The 20,003-nt window shown below is 38.4% G+C and overlaps 1 protein-coding gene across 7 annotated transcripts in view; it reads right to left on the bottom strand.

Moving 5' to 3' along the window:
- The window catches only part of LOC109403338 (6-phosphofructo-2-kinase/fructose-2,6-bisphosphatase), a 97,461-nt gene that overhangs the window by 25,184 nt on the left and 52,274 nt on the right, over positions 1-20,003 (bottom strand). For 5 of the 7 annotated variants that reach the window (XM_029875614.2, XM_019676153.3, XM_062856261.1 and 2 more), the window contains exon 2: positions 15,551-15,837. In XM_029875614.2, the coding sequence (XP_029731474.2) occupies positions 15,551-15,837 (287 nt within the window). Of the gene's footprint in view, positions 1-15,550; positions 15,838-16,097; positions 16,775-20,003 lie in introns of those variants that run through there. The other 2 variants (XM_019676170.3, XM_019676179.3) reach the window with 2 other exon arrangements.

Raw genomic sequence — 20,003 nt, forward strand, 5'->3', positions numbered from 1 at the left:
TTATTGTATTTTGTGTGAAAAATTCTAAGCTTTCCCATACAAGTTACGTAATATTTGAAAACCCTCATCAACACTGATATTCTAAAGAGCTGGAATGATGGGTTGAGCTTGTAGTGATCCCTTGAAGATGGGATGCAAATCATTAACTCGCGATCGCGCATCTTTGGTACTTCAGGAAAGCAGTACACTACATAAACGAATGGATTTTAAAACACATCCGATACATTACAAAAATTTAATGATTTGCTATCCATGTCCGTGGAACCATTCTGAATAGCCACTTAGGAAATACACTGGATTTTATTTCTTTTTATTTATGACTATTCTCATTATTATTATAACCTTTGCCTTTCGCGAAACGACCAATCACGTAAAAACTGAGTCCAGTGTATCACCATAACCTATACTACTATTGCATCTGATAACAATTACTAATAATATTCTTCTCTTATTCTCTTATTTTCCTTTTCATATTTTTCGGTTACATGTGAAAATAATAACTCCGAGAGTCTATATCACCACACCCGGATCTAGGACGAATCTGAAGTAATAAAAGTCATACATTGAAAAAGAGGAAGAAAAAGCAAAGCATAGGAACCGTGAGTAAACCTACAAATCGATTAAGGTAAGAACCTGATTATTTTGTTTCCCACTTGAGAATCAATACCGTGCCACGTACGATCAACAGATGAAGAGTAGTTTTGACGCCGGGGCGTCTCGACTTGAGGAATATCGACAAAAATGGGAACTACTATGATTAGGTGAACAGCGTGACAGGCTCTATATTTTCATGCTATAAAAGCAGTTGATATAATATAAACAGCGTGAGACTTCGATATGTCTTCAACAGTCAGGGTCGAGATGAATCTAATGTTTACTTAGGTGTATAATCAACATAAAAGACAAAACAACGGGCAGACACATCATATACACATTCAAGATGACTGCAGGTTAGGGCATCACATGCATAAAAGAAATAGTACAACACTCCTAATTAATATATAAATGACAAAAAGCCTGACCAGGAATAAATATAGAATGGACATAACTCTTACTCTTCTATAGAGACCCGGGGCAATTGAGTGGAAGGAGAGATTTTGTAAGCTCTGGGTGCTCATCTAGGGACCTTTAAAATATATAGTATTGTTAATAAGGTTCACAGTGAGACGAAGAATAGCAGCGGTCACAGGCAGTATGGAGCATGTCTACTACGACGGCGGTGTGGTCCTAGTGAAAAGAGTGCCTCAAGATGGACACTGTCTTTTCTCCTCAATTGTTCATCAGCATTATAAGGAAGAGCTGGGAACCGAAGAGCACTACAGGAAAGTTATGGAACTTAGAAAGAAAGTTGTGGAACACATCGGAAGAAACTATGACGAATTTTATGAATCGCTGGCGGACACGGTGGAAAATATGAATCATCTAGGACCGGCAAACATCGAAAGCCGGATTCCATTATTCCTACAAAGGTTGAAAGAAACCAACGAATGGGGAGGCCAAGAATCTATTGCAGCAGCGGCGCAGATTCTGAACAGAAGGATCGATGTATACTACGAAGCAGGGCCACTAATAGTGTTCAACCGGTCAGCAGTCGTCGCAGGTACGATTAGGCTGGCGTACCGGACCTCTCAGCGGTCGCGAATCGCAACTAGGAAACATTACGACTCTGTTGTTCAAAAATTCAGAACCCCTGAAGGAGATGATCGAAATCAGAACCAAGAGAACAACCTACGATGCCCAGAATCCAGGATAACGAACCTAGAACGCAACACCCGAGTAGATGCATCGCAAATCAGCAACCTATCAGATGGAATGGAGTCACTCCCGGACCCCGCCCTACCGCTAGAGGAAAACAAGTATCAACTGCTATCATGGAATGCAAGAGGGTGCTCGGAACTATCAAAGCGCGAAACAATGGACCGACATTTCAATCAGAACGGATATCGCATTGTGGCCCTACAGGAAACGAGGATAGCAGAATGTACATTGGAAACATCTAACTTTTACTGGTTTAATGTCAATACTGCTGGGGCATGTCGCAGTCGCATAGCAGGAGGAACCGCTATCCTAATAGCAAAGGCAGTTTTCCAAGAAAACAAATTCAGGAGAATTAGTGCGAACTCCTGCTCCTACCTGGCGAATATATTTGGCGAAAAAGTCCTCATCATCTCGACCTACATCAGAGCGGAAAACCAAACAGAAAGCCGAGAATTTCAAATTCTATTCCGGTATATAACGTGTCTCCCCCAAAGTATTAAGAATAACGTAATTATTGTGGGAGACTTTAACGCCCACATCGGAAGAAAGGACTTGACACAGGAGGATAGGGCGGTCATAGGAACTAGACTCGGACATGACTACTGCAACGAGAATGGAATAGCGCTCAAGAACATGTTACATGGTCTACGGTTGAAAAACTACCTGACCTTTAGCACGTCGCCATCCGTCGATGTAACTTGGACGAACGGGAAATCAGTGTCACAGTTAGATCATGTAATCATGTCTAAAATGAAGACCATGAAAATTCCAAAAATCCGAGCGTACTTTACCCCACACTTAAGAAGTGATCACAAGATGGTTGAATGCGTACTAAAGAAGGAAGAAACGACAAAGCCGTGTCACCAGATGAGCGTAACCAGCAATGGCCCAAAAAGAATAAGGTATGACCTGGAAGTACTTAAAAGTAACGAGGACGAGCGAAACCGTTTTCAAAGTAAGATGAACAACTATCTGGAGGCACAACAATCAAATGGAGGAAACACAGCGGACCAGAAATGGAATAAAATACAAAACTCTATCATCAAGGCAGCAACTATTGTGCTTCAGAAACCCGGATCCCCTCCAACGCCGCGCCGGTCGAATGCTTCGAAGAAATACAACATCGCGCATCAGAAACAACTGGCGGACAGAAGCAACCAGATTTTAAAAGCTGAAGCCAAAGCAGCGAGGAAGGAGAAGAAACAGGCATTCGCGGACCACTTCAACAACAAAGTCCAAAACTTCCTGACCGAAATCGAAAACGAGAATCCGTTGGCGCAAATGTCAAAGACATTCAAATTTATCAAGTACCACAAGAGACAGAAAGGAAATAACAATCGTCAATACATCCCAATCCAAAAATGGAATCAAAAACTGCAAGAATCGGCTACAAGTACATCGAATGAAGAAATACCCACCTTCACTGAAGACGACAGCAGGGATGCAGGAGCGGAGCCAACAAAAGAAGAAATTCGCAAGATCATTTGGGATGCCAGAAACAATAGCGCACCTGGCCTTGACAACATCCATATCGAATTTCTGAAATATGGAACGGAAGAATTGCTGGACGAAATTACCGCGCTTATCCAGGAGGTGTTTAGGACCAATGAAGTTCCAAAAGCCTGGAAAGAAACCGTTCAAATTCCAATCCCGAAAAATCCAAATCCCAAAAACATCGAAGAGTATCGCCGCATCACTTTATGTTCGAGTGTATACAAAATATACTCCAAAATACTTTTGAATAGACTACAGCAACAAATCGATCCAATACCAGCGTACCAGATGGCATTCCAAGCCAAACGGAGTGCGGCCGATCAAATTTTTGTTTTGCGAAGGGTGCTGGACGAACGCTGGAGAAAAGGGTGCAAGACAATATTAGTCTCTATCGATATCAAACAGGCCTTTGATAAACTCGATATCTCCAAAGCAGGGCAAATTCTAATCGATATGGGTGTCTCGAAGGCACTGGTAAACAGAATAATCCGAGCATGCTTGGACGAAGTAACTTCGGTCCAGTGGTATGGACAAAGAACGCAATCGTTCAAAAAGGCTCAATTCATAAAACAAGGGTGCCCACTAAGTCCTCAACTTTTTATTCTGATGCTTCATCATGTACTAATGTCAGTAAAAGAATTCATTCCTGAACTGAGACTCTCGCACGAGGGATCAATCAAGCTTCCATGCATTTTAGGGTTCGCAGATGACTTGATGTTTATTTGCCGAACAGAAGAAGAAGTCGAACAACTTTTGGGTATTCTGGAGCCGCTACTAAGTTCAGTAGGTCTTGAAATTAACGCAAAGAAAACTAAGGTTTTATATCGAGACCCCGATGAAACGAACAACATTGCCCCAGAAAAAACAGTCAAGTTTGGGAAGTACGAACTACCGGTAGTTACTATCCTAACAAATCTCGGAGCACAAATAACAAGCAGCCTAACACGCGGAGCCACAACTGCGGACCGCATTCGAAAGGCTCAAAAGGCGTTTCATCACTTATGCTCTTTCCTCAAACAGCACCGTCTGAAATGGGATGTGGTGAAACGGCTATACCATTGCTTGATAACACCAGTCGTCACGTACTCCATGGAAGTATCCACAATTATCAAGCGAAATAGGAACGCCCTCCGCAAAATGGAAAATGAAATGTTGTTAACACTAAAAAGTCTAAGGGCCGATTTCTTCACCTACCCGGCTTAACGACGTAAGCCTGGTTTATCTTAAACCACACTTAAAGTTAAGCCAAATTTTTTAGCCAGGTTTAAATATTTGCATTTCTTCACACCGGCTTAGCAAATGAAGGCGATGGCTTACGCTAAGCCAAGCTTAACGAATTTTCCCATATCATTCCAGTGGCTTTCCAATGGAAACGTCATTTTAAGCCGCCGATATTTTGAAATGCCCGTTATATGCAGTATGGAGTAACAACAACAAAACATCCGCTGAAATTTGAGCAGGAAAAGCGAAATCGCTCGGTAAATTTTTCGGATGCAGAAGGAAATTAATAATGATGAACTACCTAGACTGTTGATATTTTATCCAACGCTAGTATCGAAGATCTTCGATTTAGTACCTACTTCATATGATCGTTCCACAACATTTGGTGTTCGAATTTTCCTTTCATTGTACAAAGTTGGAATGCCACATTGCAGAAAAGGCGTTGCAATGTTGCTTTATGTTTTGATATCCAGAATTGCCTTCGAATAATAATCTTCATTATCGCCTTGTTAAAGTTGCATTTCGATAGTGACTTTTTGAAAATGTGTTGGTCGTGCGATGCTTCATAGTCTAGACCATTTTTCGAATATGTTCAAAATTTTGAACTGTTTACATTCAACGAAAGCCACAGCAAAGTTCAAGCTCAACTAGAAACTGAAATCTCTTAAGGAGTGTAGAATTAGCCTTTAAGTTAAAATACACATTAATAAAAATTAAAAAAAAATGAAATCCCTTAATAGAAACAGTTTATTCCACTTTTATTCCATTCGTTGGTGTTTTTTAATACTTTATTTTAAAAATGTTTAGGTGCCGTTTACAATGCTCTAAAGAAAAGGAAAATATGATCGTGCGTTACGGCCCATGAAAAAAAATCAGGAATTTCTCTTAAATATCTCCAAAATTTTTTTCTATGGATTTCTCCTTGAAGTAATTTCCTCTAAGATTCCTCCAGGAATTTGCCTTGCGATTCCTCCAGGAACACTTCCAGGGGCTCCTTTAAGGACTTTCTCTAAGGGGTCCCTGCGGGAATTCCTTCAGAAAGTTATCTACGATTCCTACAGGAATTCCTGCATGAATTTCTTCCAGGGATTCCTCAGGAATTATTCCAGGGATTCCTAGAGGAATTTCTCCATGAATTCCTCGAGGAATTTGTCCAGGAATTTCCCCAGAGATTCTTCCACAAGATCCTCCAGCAATGCATCCAGGTATTTCTCCAGTAGTTCCTCTGAGATCCCTCTAGAAATTTCTCCAGGAACACCTTCAGGGGTTCCTGCAGGAATATTTCCAAGACTTTCTTTAGGAGATCCCTTTGGGAATTCATCTAGGAATTTATCTACGATTCCTACAAGAGTTGCTCCAGGAATTTCTCCGAGGATTCCTCCAGGAATTTATCCAGGAATCCCTCCAAGGATTCCTCGAGGAATTCCTTCAGGTTTTTGTCCAGGAATTCCTTTGAGATTTTACCAGAGATTCCTTCAAGAATACCTTCAAAGTTTCCTCTAGCAACTCTTCTAGGAATTCCTTTAGGATTTTTTAAAAGGATTCTTTCAGAGATTTTTCCACTAGATCATCCAGGAATTTCTTCTGGAATTCCTCTGAGATTCCTCCCAGAATTCCTCAAGGAATTTGCCCAAGGATTCCTCTAGGCACACCTCCAGGGGTTCCTTCAGGAATTCTTCCTGAATTTGTTTAAGGAATCCCTTCGGGAATTCTTCCAGGAATTTATTTGCGATTCCTACACATTTTTTCCAGAAATTCTTGCAGGAATTTCTTTCGGGGATTCCTCTAGGAATTTCTTCAAGAAATTCTCCAGGATTCATCCAGGAATACATCCAGAAATTTCTTTCGGGAAGCCCTTCAAGCATTCCTAGAGGAATTCCTTTATGTTTCTCTCCAGGAATTCATCTGAGATTTTTCCAGAAAATCCTTCAAGACATCCACCAGAAGTTTCTCTAGGAATTCTTCTGAGATAGCTCCAAGAATTTTTCCAGAGGTTCCTCTGAGATTCCTCCAGATATTTGTCCAGGAATTCTTTCAGGAACACCTCCAGTTATTGCTCCAGAAATTCCTCCAAGAACTCATTCAGGAACTCCTCCAGGGGTTCCTCCTGGAATTTCTTTAAGAGATTTTTCCAGGGAACTTCTTTCTAGGAATTCATCTGTGATTCCTCCAGGAATTCCTCTGCAACGAGTTGCAAAACATTTTTGCAGTGAAAAACAAATCACTAGAATATGATTGTTTCTATCAGTACCATCGTGCTTATGAATCATATTGCAATTTTTTTGGTATAGTATGAAAAACTAGTCCGTTGTGATACGGCAAGTATAAATCAAATTTCATAGTGCTAAGTTGCGAAAAGATATTTAAAATCCACTTGCGTCATTTTTAGGTAGTGGAACTTATGTATTTTCGGCAGTTTTGTTTTCGTCGTCATAAAAGGTTTTTTGAAACCTATTGAACTCAAAGTTGGCCACAAATCCTGAATGATATGGCAATGTTTCAGGCATTTTGGCCAACGAAAAACCCCCACGACAAAAAGAACAAACCTGCCGATAATAGCCATCGTCACCCTATTAGGTATTCAAAAAAAGTCATGTTTAGAAGTACACCACGACTAATACTTTTTTATATTTAGAATTATGAGTCAAAATGTTGAATATTCGATTGGCTAAACGTGCTTTGAACTAAGTTTCTGTAAGAAATCAGTGTGTAAAAAGCTATTTGAGGAATTTTTTTTAGTGTAATTTGTTTGTTAAAAAATAATATCTTTTGAACCATAACATTGTTCATTGTGACCTGACATTATGGAAAGGACTAGATTAAAATAAATAGAAACTTCATTTCAAATGTGCTTTCGATTTCCAAATCAGGGTGACAAATTTGCAAACACGATGCCTTTTTGAAGACTTTCAATCTAATGTAAAAACTTGATTGACTCAAAAACCGATGTTGAATATTTTATATTGACGACGCGCTGGATGTAGATTATCATTTTCTATATGATCGCCTCCATCAGTATCCAAAAGTTTTACAATTGTATCGTTCGTAAGTGTACAAGTTTCATTAAAAATATTTTCTGCTGTTTCAAAAATGTATCCATGAAGCAGGTGAAGAAACTCAAACTCTGCAATTTGCGGCTTAAGCCTGGCTTAGCACTGCTAAGCCACCTCAGAGCACCGCTTAAAATAAGCCACACTTAACGTAAACCGTAAGGACTGTTCATTTTATAAAGAGGACACCTTATTTGTGTGATATCTTTTTTATTTTTCAATCAAATCATTATCGGTTTTTTGCATAAATTTCCATAGCTATTCTACAGTGTAGGAAAAATATAACATTATACAAATTGTCCTTAGTTATGGGACTGAATCGGTTTTCGATAAAACTCAATAAAACCCCATTTCTCAAAATTCTTCACAACTTTCCACATACATACACGGCGTGTGTATGGGAAACGTTTATAATAAAAAAATAGGCATCGTCAAATTTTTCGCTATTCAAAAATAGAGGCTTTCAGCTTTCATTTGCAGGGTCCCTCAAAAAAATCCACCGAGGGATCCCGAACAACTTTTTCAGAATACTATTTTTCCCCATACAAAATGCACGGTTCCAAATTAATCCCTATTTCTACTTAACAAACATACCCAATTTTTGTATGAAAAAGTTCCCCCGATGGAATATTTCGATGTTGGGCTTGAATGAAAGCTGGTAGCGTCAACTTTCACGTAGCGTAAAAATTAGCGATGCCCATTTTGTTGTAATAAATTTGTTCTACCAGACACACCGTGACATAACTTTAAAATTTTCATGAACTTTTCAATGTGTTGGGATCTAATACTATTCTTCTAAAGGTAGAGTGTAATAGTTGGTCAGTAATAATGCATCAAGCATTATACAGCTTGATATAGTCAGTTGCCTTGTTATCAATGAAATTGATAAAAAATACTTATTTAAGTCCAGTGATGCAATAACACTACGAAATCAGTTCAAAATTTGTCAAGTATAGAAGAGAAACGCATTCTAAATGATACCGAAGAAAAATATGCTTTAAAGTACATTCTTCATTATAAATTTAATACTTAATGATGGCCATAATGAAAAATTGCATACTTTTTGCTCCATAAATGCAAGTTTTTTGATTATAGAGAAGCTTATTATTATTTATTTTCAGCAAGGTCTGACCCTATGTGATTATATACCTTATTTAAAAATAACTACATGTTAATTTTTATTTTCGACATCATTGTTAAGTTGTATTTGCAATAGAGTACATCGTTATTTAGAAAAACCTTCAAAGAACGAAGCGGTTTTATCTCCGGTAACTGCCATGAAGCACAGTAACCAAGCCAACAATGCTATCAAGAAGCGGTTTTCTGCATTTGAAATTGCATTATTAGTACTTTCGACTAGATCCATTGAAAACATTCAAAAATTAATATTTTTATACATTTTTGTTTAACAAATAAATTTTATTCTGAAAATCGAGCCCAACTTGTAACTTTAATATCACAACAACCATTATTCCGATTAGGTTTATATTTTGCCAGAATATGTATCACTCAAACATGCTGCAGCAGGAAAACATTTTTATGCAATTATAAACGATACACCGCTGTTTTACAGAAATTTTGTGTTTATCTTTAGTTTTTGGGAATTGAAAAATTGATCTCTCGAAACACTTTGCCACATTTCTATGAAGTTCAATAATGTTAACCCAATTTATTTATGGTTATTATCTGCTAATATAATGTACTGAACAACTAACCAAGGCTGCTCAAATTTGAACTACGCGTTTTCTTTTTATAGCCTTGCAAAGTTGTCCTCTTTATAAAATGAACAGTCCTTAGCTTTATTAAACCGGGTTTAGTGGTTAAGCCGAGGTGAAGAAATCGAAAAAAAGTTAAGCCTGGCTTAAAATTTTGCTAAGCCTGGTTTAAAATTTAAGCCCGGGTGAAGAAATCGGCCCTAAGCGCTGATGCAAGCAGAAATGACATAAATGAGGAAGGAAGTGTAATGGTAAACAACGGAAGCGCACTTGAAGACAGATCAGAAGAATCTCAAGAAGGACCGGTAAATGCCAATGATGAAGATAGCGAACATGTAGCGCCAAAATGGCTCAAGGGATACACGATAAATAACAAAATAAGAGTGGCGAGGATAAACTACTATGGACACATACTTCGAAGCGACCACGATGGAATTCTGAAATCAGCACTGGAACATAAGATTGATAAGCCAAAGAAAAAAGGGAGGCCGCCGTATACATGGAGAACCTGCATTCGACAGGATGTTGAACGAAGTGGACAATCTCTACAGCACTGGCAGGAGATCGCAATGGATAGATCAAAAATGAAGGAACAGACCAAAAAGCTCTACGACACAATGGTTGAATCAGAATATGAAGTAGACAGCGAATCAGACTGGGACAGTGATATCAGTTCGCTTGCTCCATCTGTGTTCCACGGATTCAGCGACGAGGAGGCCTATGAAGGCAGCGAGTAGGAGAAAATAGGATCGCCACAACCGACAAACAAATTTACAATTAGAATGAAAATCGTAGTATAAGCAATATCAAATAAGGTAAGCATACAGCTACATACCCTACTCTACTCTACTTTTATCTTTTAATGGTGATAATGCTCCCCCTGGATATTCGATCTTGACGCGATGGGAGGGCTTAACCCATTAGCAATTTAGCGCCAGTTCATTCACCACCGTTTGGACTTTGAGCTAGATATATGTAGCTTACGAGTTGAGCGCAAGTGAAGGAATCGCCGTAAGTGCTAATGGGAACCAAAGGAGTATCCGTCGTGCATTTGTCACAAGTCAAAAACAAATTATAATTCAGCTTGCATTTGAGAAAATTCAAAGAATGCAAAGATTAGGTCTTCCTTGCATTCTTTGAATTTTCTCAAAATTAACAATAATTGTTAAATTTAACGTAACGCAAGAGTGGGTAGAGGAGGTCTCTGCGCTACACTCATCATTCGTTACTTGAATTCGTTAGTACACAGGACAGGGGACGCTAGGATAAGTTGACTTACAGCCTTACAGATTAAATTCATTTTAATTAGAAAATTATGGACTGATTAGGTAAAGATAAAACTGTTGATTATAGGAGTTTGTATTTGTATTTCTTATTTTTATGGGTTTTGTGAATTTATAAAAGTTGACAAATAATCACTATCATTTTTACTTTTGACAAAAATCAGTTGACTGAACTTTTTTGTTTTTATATCTTGGACGGTATTATTTCACTGATCAAAAAAAAAAAAAAAAAGCAGGAATTTAGTTAGGACTTAGGACGGTTGACACTGTAAAGGGTTTCGATGGATATAATATTACTTTGGACTGAGATGATCACAGATATGCAGAAGACGACTAGCGAAATTAGAAACACAATTTGATACATTATTGACTATATTTTGACAAATAGGGTTTGACAAATTTCTTTACAATATCGAATGGAAGCTCAAAAAGTGTTATCTAACACTAATATGAGAGTTATTTGGAGATGATGCTGGTGCTGTCAATGACTAACATCGGTTATTGACACTATTGGTAATCAGCTTGAAATAATTTTCAGAATGTATTATAAAATAACTGAGGATATTATCTGATTATTGTTTGGGGAAGCTGTCAGAAAAACTAGTTGCCCATATCGGCTAAAAACGCTAGTTCTGGTAGCTGTCTTCGAATAATTTTTAGAAATATCAAATCTTTAAAAATTAGCTACGACACTTTTTTTTTTTTTTGCTCTTTAGAATAGTACTCTGAAGTCGTTAACATAGACATAGACCAGAGGCGACGCGTGGTCTAATAGGGGACCTGTTCAACATTGAGGTTAAATTCAAAATTGGATTTTGGTACATTTATGTTGAAGAACAGGTATGAGAGATGAGAATTACATATTATATGCATTCCAAAACTGAAAGTGGTGCACTTTTCTTCTGAATAATCGCAGATTTGTTGGAGCCAAAACAAATTCGATGCCGTTCGATTACCGACGTTAAACGACTGACTACATATCATGGTACATACATGGAGTTTGCGTTTATTTCCCATTCCACTACTGGAAGAAAGCTTTCGTCAAACAACAAATCCTTCGCATGGCCACCATGTTGTGGTGCTTGAATGTTTTCCAGATAATGAGAAAGATTCTGAAATGGACCTTAATCAATCTTATCCTAACGATCATCTGGGTTAATTTGGCTCAATGTTAAAGCCGATCAAAATAAGTTTTTCAGTTCTGTTTGAAAATTAAGGGACTAGGGTGTCAGTGCCATTACTAATCTTACGCTCCCAAACGCATTCTATCAGAATACAAGTGATGTGTAGAATGAAAACGGTGTAGCGCATTAAATTTCTTGCCAAAAAATATTGAAGCATGGCTTTTTCTTTGCGCATTCGCGGAGCAGAATATAACTAGGGGAAGACGGGGTAAGAAGGCCCGCCGGGGTAAGACGGACCACCTGCAGTTCACCATGAAAATGCCGTTTTCTATAAACTTTCACCTAGTACTCTGTTGAAGTAAAAAATATTTGTCATTTTGAGCCATTTTGTGCAATGTTTATATTGAGATTTTCAAAACAAATAAACAAAACAAAGATTTTGCTCCATGATGATGTATTTGATCTAATTTTGTCGCATACAACCTTAAGGATTTTGATTCGGAATAACGTTTTCAAACCAAAAAAGTAATCCGTTAATAACTTACCAGGAATGTTAACAAAACATAAGAGGAACGGGATTGAGATTGAAAACAAAAATCCTTATGAACTACCCTCATAAGTAAAATTTGCCCAAGCGGGGTAAAAGCGACCACCTCGAACGGGGTAAGACGGCCACCCCCTATATCATAGAATAATATGGCTGCACCCAATTCATCGAAAATTGTTTGTTGAAAATATGCCATTTCACATAAATAAACTCATATTTGCGTTGTCTGCGCTGGACGTAACCAGAAACAACATTTTTGTGATGTAAATGGGTGTTTGAATATCCATATTTACGATACCCCAATAAAAATAATAAATGGTAACCCCCGGACAATTATGTTAATCAATTTTCCATGTGAGGGACTTAAGGGAGTCATATCTTATTTCAACGTATGAAATTCAAACATTTCTAATCACTATTATTTAAAAAAATAGTGATGGTCCTTCTTACCCCGCTGGTGGGCCGTCTTACCCCGTCGTCAAAAAATAAAGTGCTTTTTAATCACATTTTCAAATGACTCAAAAATATAAAAGTTTCAACAGCACGAAGCGAAAATTAATTTTCTTGCATGCCCAACACTTTGAAAAATGATATGCTGTGTTGAAACTAGTGTAATTCATTGTCAGTGCTAGGTTATAATTTGTTGGCTTAGGGTGGCCGTCTTACCCCGTCTTCCCCTAAATGTATGTTGATCAATACAAGCTAGCCCGACTAGGAAAAGTTTAATAAGAATTTCAACACTACGCAACAAACGCCAAATGAAAGCACATTCAGCTTCAGTAGCAGGTACGCATGGTTGGTTGGTGCGCAAGCCACGCGCATTGACAGCATGCAATAATTACGGTGAGAAAGCCTCTCTTTTTTTTCGTTTTTTCTCTCTAGTTCAAGCCGGTGGGTTGAACACGATGAGAGACACCGACGCCAAGCTGCATGCAAGTTTCGAGGCAAGTTTACCGCGCTTTTTGATGCAACACGGTGAGAGTGGCTCACACAGCAGTATGCTGGTTTAGCAAAAAATGTTCTGCTAGAATTTAGTTGTAATAATAGAGCGCTTTTTGATTTTAAGACAAGAACATGACGACATTCACGTAATTAAACTATTTTCTGCTGAAATTCGTTTTCTGTGGAAGCATTATCATGTGCGATTTAAATGAGTTTAAACTCAATCCTATGCGAATCATTTTTAGCGTCAAACAAAAACGCGCACGAGAGACTCCCAGCATGTGATAGCAAACGTTGTTCAAATTCTCCGGTAGAACGGGTTGATCTCACACATTTACACCTCCAGCCGTATACGAACATCCGACCTATTGCAGTGTGTTGGGGCGTTCTTATATGAGAGCTTGTTCAACACAAAAAGTTGAACTACGGTGCGGTGTGCTTGTTTTGCCTCTCGGTCGCTTCGCGGTGGGTGATTGGGCGACTGTCTAATAGTGGTAGGATGGGTGGTACGTTCCAGATTTTTTGTTCCAACGGAGATGCGATGTATTGAAGTCTTGTAAAAACTTTTTTTTTCAAGTTTCTGTGTTAATATAAAATTTAATCCATATCATTTAGGTTAAACTAAAATATGACAAAAACTGGGATAGTGAAACAATTCCTATTTATTTTCTTCCAAATCGAATACCTGTGCAATGAACTGGTTGAACACGCCGACGAGACGCCTCTGACATAGACACCCTTTTTTATCTCTGAATGTTGTCCAGTGACCTCGGAGATGTTCGACTATTGAAATATTGTTCAATTATCAAATCATCTTTAGAGCTTCCATTCGATCAAAACACTAGTGCGATGGGAAAAGTTAAAAACAGTATTTTTAAAAACTACTACGACCCAATGCTAACTACTACACACTTTGCTCAAGTTGACGACATCGTCTAGTCTATCGTGAGTATTGGTCCTAGTAGGGGGAAAGTTGGGAAAGGGTCCAGGCTTTGCCATCATCAGCTGTCCTGCAGCTCCACCTGGTCACTCTTCAAAAAAAAAAAAAAAAAAAAAAAAAAAAAAATTTCATTATTTCGTCATTAAGCCTAAATAACATGTTTTATTATGCTGTTGATATTTTCTTTTGCTCGGGATGGTATTTTATACTGATGGGTCTTAAGATAGGTGAAAATACAGGTGCTGGAGTTTTTGTACCCGGTATAAGTAAAGCTATACCAATGGGATGCAGTCACACTGTGTTTCAAGCCATATTAGGCTAATACTTGTCTGATGAGAAACTATAGGTGTACAAAAATCTGCATCTTCCCAAACAGTCAAGCTGCTCTAAATGCACTAATGGCATTCACGTACCAGTCCAATCTAGGTGTGGGAATGCATTATTTCTCTGAAGCAGTTGGCCTATAGGAACGAAGTAACTTTATAGTGAGTGTCCGGCCATTGTGGAATTCAAGGAAATGAAAACACCGGCAATCTAGCCAGACAGGGTGCAGCATCGAGCTTCGTAAGCCTTGAACCATTCTGTTGAATTCTTGAGTGTACTCTTAGAACGTAACTAAAAGCATGAGAAATGTCTATGGTAGAATCCAATTGGAACGCCACGGATACATCTAGACAAGCAAAAAGATTTATAAGACGTAGTGCAGCAGAAGCCAGGAGCATACTAAATTTGAAGCAGAGAGACCTGAGGATATGACCGGGCCAAATGACCGGTCACTGCCCCAGAAGATACCATCTATACAAGATTGGAAAAATCTAACCATCTGAGTGTCGTTATTGCCAAAGTGAAAACGAAACCGCTGAACATTTGCTCTGCAACTGTGGAGTGCTGTACAATCAAAGGTTTTAGAGCTCTTGGAAATTTGGCAAAGTAATTTTACCAGGGTAATAGACTTTATAAAACGAGTTGTGCCTAATTGGGATCGAATGCTTTATCAACCAATATCCATCACAGCTAAATTCTGACAGGATAATCGATTAGCACTAAATTGAATATGGGTCATACCACAATATTCCTAAATTATGGACGCAGTGGTTGAAGGCTCTACAGAAGATGAAGAATCCTCGAAATATGGGTTCGATTCCCGTTCCAGTCGATGAAAACTTTTCGTCAAAACGAAAAAAATCGTGTGTTACCTCATTGTAGCCTCTGTAGTTTCTGGACGAGCTGTATGTCATAATACTCAACATTTTTATCAAATGTGCTTGCGTCATATAATTAAAGATTTAACCTGATTCAGTACAGTCGAATGACAAACACATTTTTACAGTCGTCAAGTCACACCTCGATTAGACAAAGTTTCCCTCAATCGAATAGTCACTTCGCAGTTTATCATCCAGTCGTTAGAACGTGGCCATCATTAATAGTTACTTCCCCCGAAATTGACAACGCTAATTGAGGCACTCATTTACTTACCGCCACTTCGCCTCCGTTCTCCAACCACTGGCACACGTCCTGCAAGGCCATTTCGGCACAGTGTTGCCGGATGGCCATCGCCACCTCATTGTCCGGCCGGAAGAACTCGTGACTTCGGTAGGCATCGGTCGCCAGGCGTCGGTACTCGCCCAGGTTGAACACCCTGGTGTTGATGCCGATCCAGTTCAGGTAGCGGGACAGCTTCTTGGAAATGTACGTTTTGCCTCGGGCTGGCAACCCTACCATCGCAATAACATGTGGACTGTTTACATAGTTTGCTCGTTCGCCTAAAATGCGGAATGAAGATAGAAACGCCGAAAAAAACGAGATACATTAGCGAGAGAGGTTCAATAGCAGCGTTGTGGCTGGGAGGTATGGTGATGATTGTGAGTAGAGAAGGCATCGAAAGGGAGAATATCGATCTCTGGCTGGACCTCAATCGTCTTTTTCGTCGTATGTACATAATTTTGATAGCTGAATCGAGATAAAATCAAACTGGATTGACATTCTTTTTCGGACATTAAACATTCACAAAAACAAGCCGTACCAATACCGAAGGTTTCCTTGTGCAAGAACTTCCACCCGAGCGATTTCATGTTGTCATTATTTTTATCCTCTGCGGGCGCCGCCATTATTTCGTGTAGAAAGCACGCAAAAACGTCTCAGATACGCACTTTTTTCCGCCCCAGTATTAGAATTTAGAGTTCACTTATGGGCACCGGAAAGTGCACATACAGTTCAAATCGTCGACGATTAAGTAGGCCCTGGACGGACGGAAAACAGCTGATGTACTCGTGGCCTACTGTGTGCATGCGACCCGTGTTGTAATACGTAATCACCTTAACTGACACTTATTATGACTATTTATGGCAGTAATGCAATCACCATTTATTTGCTTATCAGTACAGACAAAAAGTTGCTAATTTGCAAAATTGACTTGCTAGTGGAAAGGTACACAGTTGGTATAATCTACGAACTATCACGGAAACCGGAAAGTCACTATACATATATCAACGCGTATCCAAATCGAACCGAACAGGCAAAACCGACCTATCGAACCGTAGATATATTTTAAGTCACAATTTTTACTCGATTAAGTACGATAAACTCGACGGCGACGGCGATGTGCCACGGAACGTGTACTGTAGTATCGCAGCTCTTTGCATCCGAAGCAGAAGAGAGAATGAAACAAGTTTACGCTTGGGAGATGGGATCCGGTGTGTCTGCCCCGAAGTCGGAGAGACTTGCGGTTCCCTTCGAGGAGTGAAGGTAAATGACGCCTCAAACCTTAATTATTGTAAAGTTTGCCCTTAAAATAGACACGTTGGACAAAAAACGTTCCAAATTTTATATTCAATAGCTCTAGATTGTATTAAAATTTATTTCGTCATTATTGGACGACCCCTTCTTCCCTTATTTGTGTACACTAAAGAGTCTTGTAGCGAAACTCTGTTTCGAGTTCCCGACCAATAAAACCAGAATTACAGAGAGAGTGAGAATCCCCTCGAACGTACATACATATAGTGGTAGCATTATTTAGTGTCAGTGTTCGCTTTGATGGTAAAGGTATAGTACCATTACCTCTATCTTACCATTTGTTTGCAAATGAGATCTGTTGGTAGTGGTGAAGATAATGGATGATTTACCGCGACCGAGCAACAGATGGCAGCACGCGTTGGTATTGTAGGGTTACCATTAACAATGACTTCATATCTGCTAAAACGTGATTTACGTTCGGTGTTACTACGTTTTATTAGAAAATATATAATCTTTAAACAGAGATATGCCATTCTGCACATTAAACATCAGTTTATTGCATCGCTAATATTTTTAAATTAATATTTATGCCAGAATTGTAACCACACTTGAATTGATCTGGTTGGGTGAGATTCTTTGCATTCGAATGAACAACTCAATTGAATTTACATATCAGGGTATCGGACACCAGATAATTTATCAATCGAAGAAAATAACGGACAAAACACTGGCGTTGTCTGTGGAATGTAGCAATCTATAACACGAGGAAGTGACATACATCTATTATAATCACATTCAATAACGTGTTGGCTCGTAGTTTCACACTTGATAAATTAAAATGCCGTTCGCGTGGACGGGCACGGAAGATGTTAGTTCTAATTTACAATGAAGTGTAAATAGAAGGACACTGACTCAACTGCCTGGCGCTGATATGAGTTGTTTGAATTGATGGAAACTAAATAATTGGTAAACTGAACTTTTACAGAAATCCACTGCTAAACTATGAACTTCAGTATAGCGTGCAAAAAGAATAAATCAACATTAAAAATCTTAGAGAGCATTATTATTCCTATCCATTGTATCACTCGTATGTATCAAAAGCACACCTTGCTACGGTCGACTAGATTCCACCGAGATAAACGATTGTGCGCTAAAAAAATATCAAAATAAACCCGCCCCAAAATTCATAAAAAATGCGATCACGCTTCGTTCACGTGCCAACGCGTGTCTACTTTGTCTCTCCCAAAAACTCACCCGGCTTACGGGGAACAGGTTAAGGACGGTTAAAATTGTCTACACTTTTTTTTAACAAGCTTCTAATATGTTTTTCTCTTATGCTCTCTGACTCTAACTTTTATCTCTCAGATGACCCATCTACTCATATTCTCTCCCAATCCTACGTAGAGAGTAACTTACAGTAATCTTAGACCAATCTTTTAGGAATATAATCTTTCTAATTTTAACGGTTCCAGACTTGAAATGAGCAAAACTTTTACACTATTTGCTCTTCCGCGAGTCTTGGTTACCCTCCCCATCCGTATGTATCTTCTTAATTTTAATTGTTATATATCAAGGTTGTTTTGTTCGGCTCTATAAGAGATCTTCGTGACCAATTTAATAAAACTTGCAATAAAACAGAATTATACATCAAAACCTCTTGATAACCTCTTTGAGAGCTTTTTCCGGCTAAGTGGACCACTCTCGGAGAGGTTTTGCAAACTGTAATAAGAGTAGCTAAATATACAGGGGATGGCCGAAATGTTTGGGATAGGCAACTTTTTTTTCTCTCACAAAAAAGTTCAACATGCTATAACTTTTCATAGAGCGCATCAAAAAATCTCAAATTTTGATTGTTTGTCAACCTACTATATGTGCATCATTGGTACAAATTTGGGCTCGATTGATTAATATTTCGCAAAGTTAGAACCGTTCGGGTAAAACACTATTTTTAAGACAACTCATTTTTGAGCTGTCATATCTCGGAAACCAGTGAACCGAATTGAATGAAATTTTGAACGTACACTAACAATATGTAAATGCTTCACAAAGTATTCAAACATTGGTACTTTTTAAACGTTAAAAAAAGTTATCATAGATTGACACTTTTTGGATTTTTCTCGAAAAAATGTATTTTTTTTACATCAATGTCAATAAATTTTCATGTTGATATCCAAAGATTTTCCACATCTGTTCTCAAATTTTCTCTAATCAGATATATTTGAGACTATTTAGGGGCTGTTCATAAACCACGTAGACTTTTTGGGGGGAGGGGGGGTCTGGCCAAAGTCTACGCTCCTTACAAATTTCAAAATTTTTGTATGGACAAAAGTCTACGAGGGGGAGGGGGGGGGGTCTGAGATTGCCAAATTTTGGTCTACGTGGTTTATGAACAGCCCCTTAGATTGAAGGAAGAACACATTTAATAATTTTTGTGTGGTATTGTAAATTTGACTTATTTTCCTCTATATGGGTAAAAACTTCAACCCGGTATAACTTAATTCGCCATGAGAAAATATTACATTTTATAACGTCGTATTAAATATCAATATATTGCTGATAAACGTTAAAAAATTCATTCAATTCCGTTCACGGGTTTCCGAGATATGACAGCTCAAAAATGAGTTGTCTGAAAAATAGTGTTTTACCCGAACGGTTCTAACTTTGCGAAATATCAATCAATCGAGCCCAAATTTGTACCAATGATGCACATATAATAGGTTGACAAACAGTAAAAATTTCAGATTTTTAGATGCACTCTATGTAAAGTTACAGCATGTTGATTTTTTTTGTGGGAGAAAAAAAGTTGCCTATCCCAAACATTTTGGCCATCCCCTGTAAAAATGTTTTAAAACCTAGTTGAAAACATTTCCATACTCGAAAAGTGGTTATGATATGTTCCATCAGTAATCTCATGCTCCCATGCTTGTTAATTTCTGCTTTGCCACCAGCAGATGTCGTCACTAATTGAGCGGAACGCCATCTGTTGAGAGTTCGGACAGTTTTATTGTGGTTTGTGGAGGTTTACATATCGGAAAGCTTTGTTTACTCTTAAAATCTGGTTTTAAACATATCTTCAAGTGTACTATAAAACCTTTCATCAATGGTTTTCATAAAGGTAGTCATAAAACTGTGAGTTTTGATTATTGCTGTTATAACACCTCTATAAACATCCAACAAAACCGATCAGCAATGGAAT

Source organism: Aedes albopictus, chromosome 3 (assembly GCF_035046485.1).
Source record: "Aedes albopictus strain Foshan chromosome 3, AalbF5, whole genome shotgun sequence".
NCBI lineage: Eukaryota > Metazoa > Arthropoda > Insecta > Diptera > Culicidae > Aedes > Aedes albopictus.